At 35.5% G+C, this 7,500-nt stretch overlaps 5 protein-coding genes across 5 annotated transcripts in view; 1 reads left to right on the plus strand and 4 right to left on the minus strand.

Moving 5' to 3' along the window:
- The window catches only part of LOC113805375 (pro-resilin), an 82,627-nt gene that overhangs the window by 21,408 nt on the left and 53,719 nt on the right, over positions 1-7,500 (minus strand). The gene's annotated exons all lie outside the window — the stretch shown is intronic.
- The window catches only part of LOC113811095 (pro-resilin-like), a 143,296-nt gene that overhangs the window by 7,177 nt on the left and 128,619 nt on the right, over positions 1-7,500 (plus strand). The window lies entirely within an intron of this gene.
- LOC138859940 (pro-resilin-like) lies at positions 328-1,170 on the minus strand. The gene is made up of 3 exons (XM_070116450.1): positions 1,159-1,170; positions 980-1,048; positions 328-855 (listed from the first exon to the last, which is right to left on the minus strand). Exons 1-3 carry the CDS (start codon positions 1,168-1,170, stop codon positions 571-573), a joined length of 366 nt encoding a protein of 121 aa, XP_069972551.1. The 3' UTR covers positions 328-570.
- LOC113809544 (pro-resilin-like) lies at positions 3,413-4,113 on the minus strand. Its single transcript, XM_027361189.2, has 3 exons — positions 4,084-4,113; positions 3,902-3,970; positions 3,413-3,803 (listed from the first exon to the last, which is right to left on the minus strand). The coding sequence occupies exons 1-3, from the start codon at positions 4,093-4,095 to the stop codon at positions 3,483-3,485; spliced, it is 402 nt and encodes a 133-aa protein (XP_027216990.2). The 5' UTR covers positions 4,096-4,113; the 3' UTR covers positions 3,413-3,482.
- Positions 6,184-7,500, minus strand: part of LOC138859941 (uncharacterized) — a 2,013-nt gene continuing 696 nt past the window's right edge. The window contains exons 3-6 of the mRNA XM_070116451.1: positions 7,343-7,351; positions 6,857-6,981; positions 6,674-6,742; positions 6,184-6,546 (exon numbers count right to left, since the gene is read on the minus strand). Of these exons, the coding sequence (XP_069972552.1) occupies positions 6,241-6,546; positions 6,674-6,742; positions 6,857-6,981; positions 7,343-7,351 (509 nt within the window). The 3' untranslated portion in view covers positions 6,184-6,240. The remainder of the gene's footprint in view (positions 6,547-6,673; positions 6,743-6,856; positions 6,982-7,342; positions 7,352-7,500) is intronic.

The raw sequence follows: 7,500 nt of genomic DNA on the forward strand, positions 1-7,500 counted from the left end.
TTACATTTTAATAAATTCAATGTATGCTTCCATTTTTGTGATAAATCAACGTACCCTATATATTTTATTTCTTGCAATGACAGATCTTCTTTTGGTTCTCACCATTTTTAATTAGTTTTATTATACTTAATCAATTGCCGCATCCTTCTATCCGTAAACGTTCAGATTGTAAACAACGAAATGTCTTTCCCGGCCAGCAGTTGTGAGAACTAAAGGGAAAACCACACCCTAGATTCCATTTGTCTCGTTAGAATATGCATCTGGCTTTTGTGTTACTTCATCGCAGTTAGTAGACTTTTTAGGAATAATATACTGAAATACGAGAAATAAACGTGTTTCCTTATACATTTATTTAAAACAAAGGAAGGTAACAGTCAATGTATTTATACATTATTTTTTCTTAAGACTCGTATCGTGAGGTATCCTCCTCAGACTCAGAAGAGTAAGACTCGTCGCAGATTAAGAGAAAGATAGATGTTGAGAGAAGAGAATAGACTAGTATAATAGAAGGTATATACAATTTTAAGAAATACAAAATTAACAATTAGGCTAATATTTTCATTGTGAATCCTATTCTGCCGAATCCTCCTCAGACTCTGATGAGTTAGACTCGTCGGAGATTTCGCCCTCGTAGTTGACCTCAGCCACGTAGCCGGAGTCGCCGTCCACGAAGTACTTGACGGTCTGCAGGCGGCCGTCGGGGAGCTGCACGTAGTAGGATCCTTGGGTGTCGTCGCCGTCGCGGGCCTCCTGGTGTCCGAACTCGTTGCTTGAGGAGTCATCGCTCACGGCCCAGTTGAAGCTGTACTTGGCTTCGGAGGACTCGTAGGACTCCTCGGAGGATTCCTCGGAAGACTATGAATAATAGATTCATATCAGGGAAAGTTTCCTTTGATTAAGAGCTTACTTTATCATAATTTCAAACCTATTTGATTACCTTACTCGTATCCCGACCAAAAGTACACTGAACGACACTTACCTGAGGAGGGCGGAAAATCTGACGGCTGTCTGCGGCAACGATGGCTGCCAGACTGAGGAGGAGGAGGACCTGTGGAAAGTAGAAAAATACCAATAAGCTGCCCATCACCTACGGATTTCCTATTAATCTACACGATATATTGAAAAGAATTCCATTTCTAAATTAAGAACAAAATTTACCTTGACGTTCATAGTTGGGCGTTCGAGGTTCGAGTGAATGCCGGTTGCACAGGTTCTGCCCAATATATAGTCGGTGCGACTCGGCCGCGACCTTGAACCGCTATGACTTGTTTTTGCAAATTTGTGTAACCTTACCACTGTCGTTTTTTTTTTTTTTTTTTTTTTTTTTTTTTAATGCACATAATGCAATGTCTTTATGCAATGGCTTCACAAGCGGTAAAGGGACACTAATGAAACGGGTTGTCACCTTACAAACTCATTTACCAAGAGAGGAGGAAATGCAGTAGAGGTTTTAAATATGAAAGTGGATCGTGAATGAAACATTCTAAATAACAATGCCAGTATGACAAACACTGCATGTCATATTCACTGTTTTTTGTTCGATTGTTAAATGTCTTTAAACTTAGGTGACCCCATAATACATCAATACTTAGGAGTAATTTGATAAACCTACTTATCTCACCTGTTTTCACATTTCCTTGATGTTCAAAAACATTATTTATTTGTTATTGTTGTTATTATTAATAATTTGATGTTAATCGTAAAGTCTATAATAACAATAACATTATCACTATCAAAGGCATCGGATATTTATGTTGATTGAAAGATGCAGCTTTCTGTGAAGTGTTGAATGCTAATAAAATGTGATTACACCTGGCTAAAATATATCAGGGATGGAAAGGAGTGATTTTTCGTAATCCTCCTTTAACAAAAATAAAATATATACAAACGTACATTTGCAAATTCCTCTCTCACCTGAATCCTACTCGCCTTCCGCTGTCACCAGTGTTTCAATTACTGAAAATTTGCTAATAAAACTGGTCCTTGTGACCCGCTTGTCGTATTTTCTTTTATTCTACTTATATATATATATATATATATATATATATATATATATATATATATATATATATATATATATATATATATATATATATATTATCTGTGTGTCAAGTCCAGCGTGATTTCTCGAACGACAGACTCCCTGCACGTGTAGTATTTCAATTTTTCATTAACATCAATGGAATGTTAAAAGAAATAGAAGTATTTCATAATAACTATTATGACAAATTGCACTAACTGGGTATATTTTCTGAGAATTTCTTTTTGTGAGAATTTAAAATCGTATCCTTTCAGATAATACTTACAGACTTGAGAAATGGATGTTTAGTAATTTCAATATCTTTATGGAAACACTAAATAAAGATTTGTCAGTAAAAAAAACTAGTTGGTGTTCCCACGTTACACCCATACACTCAGACGCAAATATATAAGTATAGACACACGCACACATATGCACATGCCTCTTATTGCAACACATATATTACGATAATAAGTACAAAGAGATACATACGCAAATATACAAACATATATTCTGTTTACACACACACATACATATACATATAAGGATACACACACATATATACATATGATATACCGTATAACACACAACCCACACACACACACAAATATGTATGAGGCTGTCTGAAAATATATGAAACTTAAGGATTAACCTTCATTATTTAACGGGCATAAAGATCCATAAAGTAGTTATCAACCTTATGCAGACTTGTCTTATTCTTGTTGAATCTTTATGTCCCGAAAAAAGAATTACATGTATGAAACGGTGGATGATTATTTGCCTTCATGCACACACATATATGTATTTATATATACAAGGTCACATACCCTTACATGTGCTTGAAAAGTAATACGAATTTAATAGATTTTACGTATAGTATACAATTACACACAGAGACACACGCTCACGGACAGATATATATAGAGAGACAGACGGAGAGAGAGACACACAGAGATAGAGGCATAGAAAGAGAATGAGACAAAAAGAGCCAGTGAGAAAAAGATAGAGAAAGAGAGCGAGCCAGAGAGAAACAGAGACAGAGAGAGAGAGTGACATGCATATATATTTGTGTAAAGGTATGAAAGAGAACGAATATCTTCATAATACAATAGATATTCATTCTCATTCATACCTTTACACATTTATTAACATGAATACGGTTCATACATACATACATACATACATACATATATATATATATATATATATATATATATATATATATATATATATATATATATATAAATATATCCTTTTTTTCATTTGGATCATATCATGATTCTAATTAATTTTCATACTTAACACTGGTCCTGTTCAGCTATTTCTTAAGACTTCTCTTAGGAATACTGTACTGAAATAAGTATAAAAGAGAAACAATCGTGTTTTCTTCCTAATGGTTTATTTAAACAAACAAGAGTAACAATCCCTAAATGTTATGCTGTTGTTATTTTTATCATTTGTACTATGACTCGTATCTTGACGTATCCTCCTCTGACTCAGATGAGTTAGACTCGTCGGAGATTTCGCCCTCGTAGTTGACCTCAGCCACGTAGCCGGAGTCGCCGTCCACGAAGTACTTGACGGTCTGCAGGCGGCCGTCGGGGAGCTGCACGTAGTAGGATCCCTGAGTGTGGTCGCCGTCACGGGACTCCTGGTGTCCGAACTCGTTGCTTGAGGAGTCATCGCTGACGGCCCAGTTGAAGCTGTACTTGGCTTCGGAGGACTCGTAGGATTCCTCGGAAGACGCTGAAGATTCCTCGGAAGACTCGGTTTCCTGAGAAGACTACAAGAGTAATATCGATGAGAATATGAAGTGTACTTATATGAAATGATTTTTATATTACCTGTATGTTCATTAACAGTTCATTAAACATCTCTTACCTGACGAGGGCTGTAAATTCCACGGCTGTCTGCGGCAACGATGGCTGCCAGACTGAGCAGGAGGAGGACCTGTGGAAAGGAGAAAAGTAGCATTAAGGTTATAGGACAAATATGATTTACTCTAATTTTATACGTAATGAAATATATCTGATAGAATTCAAAGAACTGATAGCAGGATTCACCTTGGTGTTCATGATTGGGCGTGTGAGGTTCGAGTGAATGCCGGTTGCACAGGTTGTGCCCAATATATAGCAGGTGCGTCTCTGCCGCGACCTTGAACCGCTACGACTCTAGTTTTTGCATATTTGTTGTAACCATAGCACTGCTGGTCTCCGTTCATAAATTGCACACAATAAAGTTTGCTCATGCGATGACAAAACAAGTGACGAAAGGACTGTAAAATCCAGCCATTTTGAAATAGCAAGAAAATCAATAGATTTTGCTTATGTATTAATAATTAATAAGTAGTATATTATTATAGTTGTTGTGATGGATTTCAGTCGGAAGTAGAGTAATCATTTATTTTTTGTATTCGGAAATGTGTCGAATTTGATCATGTAACTTTCAAAAGGATCATTAAATATTTCTTATTAATATAAAGATATAAAGTGCACGTTTTTCATAGTCACAGAAATCCAACAATTAGCTGCAATGCTAAATTGTGTTCTTAATGTGTCGTTACAAGTAGTGGTGCAATATTTCGTTCGTGGTAATTAAGATATTTACTGACATTAGATTCGTTTTAGTATAACCCATTAATTAATTAATTATGTATGTATGTATACGCATACATATCTATATTTATGTGTTCACATCAATACTTATATGTATGTATATCTTTAAATTCATATTCATAAATTAATTTTCAGGCATATAAACACACAGAAGTATATATATTCATATGTATATGTATATATATTTACTCATTTTATATGTTCACAAATGTATGTATATGTACGTATATACATGCATACACACACACACACAAACACACACACACACACACACACACACACACACACACACAAACACACACACACACATATTTATATGTATATATATATATATATATATATATATATATATATATATATATATATATATATATATATATATATATATATATATATATATACCATTTCATATATATGTGAATGTATTGTATACACAGACACACACCTATAAATATGCACACATGTACGCGAATACCTTTAGCACCCCACCAATTAACTGAGATTAGCACTTGTCCCCACATCCACGGCCATTTTTCGCACGAACGCACACATACGCTTATTACATTTGGACAACAAAATCCGTTGATAAATCATCCTCATTGGATGAGTAGAATATAGTATTATTGGGTCGAGGAGAATATTTCTTTGGTTTCCATTTGATATTTTTGTATAAATGATAATAAATAATTTTGCAATTGATATATATATATATATATATATATATATATATATATATATATATATATATATATATATATATATATATATATGATTGTGTGTGTATGTGTGTGTGTGTGTGTGTGTGTGTGTGTGTGTGTGTGTGTGTGTGTGTGTGTGTGTGTGTGTGTGTGTGTGTGTGTGTGTGGGCGTGTGTGTTTGCGCGCGCACATAGACACCCACAACAATGTGTATGTATATTTATTAAATAATCAGATGCAGATACACGTGAAAACATTAAGAAATCCTCGGATATTGCCTTCAGCATTTGGGAAACAAATGATTACATAAAAAAAAAAAAAATCGTAGTTGCTGTTCTTTGATTTTATCCTTGTCGAAAGTCAGAGAACGTTATACAACGATTCTGATGGATAATCATTTCACCTTCAGTAGAATTCTTGACCGGAAGTGATACGCACTTCATCGATGTTTACATGTTTAGTGTTTTGTTTGATTTACTCAATTTGATATATATTGTAATTCGTATGAAAAGAAACCACTTTTTCCTAGTTATTCTTTATGACTTTCAAATTTAATCTGGATTTTAGACGTGTAAAAGGGTGATATATTCATCCTGATCTGCATACATAGTGAGAATGATTATGATGAAGTAGATTCGACAAAACTTGTTGAGAACTTAACAGCAGCAGATTAGTTGGGTGTGGTAGAAATCAGCTGATTGGCCACAATGACAGCCGTGTTCACACCAACTGCATTTTTTTTTTTTTGAGACTACCCAATAAACAAGGATTGTATTACGAAACATGTGAGACTTCGTTGTAAGATATATCATTGAAAGGAATATAAACAAGTCATTAAAAGTATCTTCTTTTAATTGAAGTGAAAACAAAAGTAACAATCTATGAACATTAGTATAAATACAAGTTTCTATTTAGAATCGTATTCCGTCGAATCCTCCTCAGACTCTGATGAGTTAGACTCGTCGGAGATTTCGCCCTCGTAGTTGACCTCAGCCACGTAGCCGGAGTCGCCGTCCACGAAGTACTTGACGGTCTGCAGGCGGCCGTCGGGGAGCTGCACGTAGTAGGATCCCTGAGTGTGGTCGCCGTCGCGGGCCTCCTGGTGTCCGAACTCGTTGCTTGAGGAGTCATCGCTCACGGCCCAGTTGAAGCTGTACTTGGCTTCGGAGGACTCGTAGGACTCCTCAGAAGACTCGGAGGTTTCCTGGGAAGACTATAAAAATAATAGTTTCATGTCGGTGAAAGTTTTATATCCTTTTTGTTTCTTTTCTTTTTCTTTTATTCCTAGCGATTATGGTTTTACTTATATCCCGATCGAAAGTTCAGTGAACGGCTCTTACTTGACGTGGGCGGTAAATCTCACGACTGTCTGCGGCAACGATGGCTGCCAGACTGAGCAGGAGGAGGACCTGTGGAAAGGAGAAAAATAAAATAAAATAAATGGACAATGAGGATTTGCCTCTGATTTCCTGTTTATTTACGCATTACATAGAGAAGTTATTAGGATGCAAAGTAGGATTTACCTTGGTGTTCATGGTAAGGCGTTCGAGGTTCGAGTGAATGCCGGTTGCACTGGTTGTGCCCAATATATAGTAGGTGCGACTCGGCCGCGACCTTGAACTGCTATGACACAAGTTTTTGCATAATTCTAGTAGCAAATACTGCTCTCTGTGTAAAAATTGCGTGGAGTTCTATTTCTTCATGTATTTGCAAAACGAACGGCGAAAGGACGCCAACACCCAATGAATTAGTTAACTAGCAAAACCATTTTACTCCAGGAACGAGTAGAATACGGCAAATGCTGCAGTGTTGTATTTCGACGAAAGGTAGTTTTGAATGGGAAATTTCGGTTCTTTTTCATTTGGTTATATTATTAGAATTATCAGGACTACAAATACATTCTAAGATATTAATAATAAATGTTCATTTCTGACCAAAATAGTCTTCCACAGAGCTAAATTTCTTACGATAGATGTGACGTTACAATTATTAAAAGCTCGATCCCTTACTTGTACTACCTATTGGATACCGGGTATAAAATTTGTAAAATCTGTAAAATAAACCTTATAATATATATATATATATATATATATATATATATATATATATATATATATACACACACACACACACACACACACACACACACACACACACACACACACAC

The sequence above is a fragment of the Penaeus vannamei genome, chromosome 39, assembly GCF_042767895.1.
Source record: "Penaeus vannamei isolate JL-2024 chromosome 39, ASM4276789v1, whole genome shotgun sequence".
In the NCBI taxonomy this organism is placed as follows: domain Eukaryota; kingdom Metazoa; phylum Arthropoda; class Malacostraca; order Decapoda; family Penaeidae; genus Penaeus; species Penaeus vannamei.

Bases quoted from the DNA above. Each gene is read 5' to 3' on its own strand.
- LOC113809544 (XM_027361189.2), bottom strand. The intron at 3,804-3,901 runs GTAAGAGATGTT...TTACTCTTGTAG, and splicing joins GAATTTACAGCCCTCGTCAG to TCTTCTCAGGAAACCGAGTC.
- LOC138859940 (XM_070116450.1), bottom strand. The intron at 856-979 runs GTAAGTGTCGTT...TATTATTCATAG, and splicing joins AGATTTTCCGCCCTCCTCAG to TCTTCCGAGGAATCCTCCGA.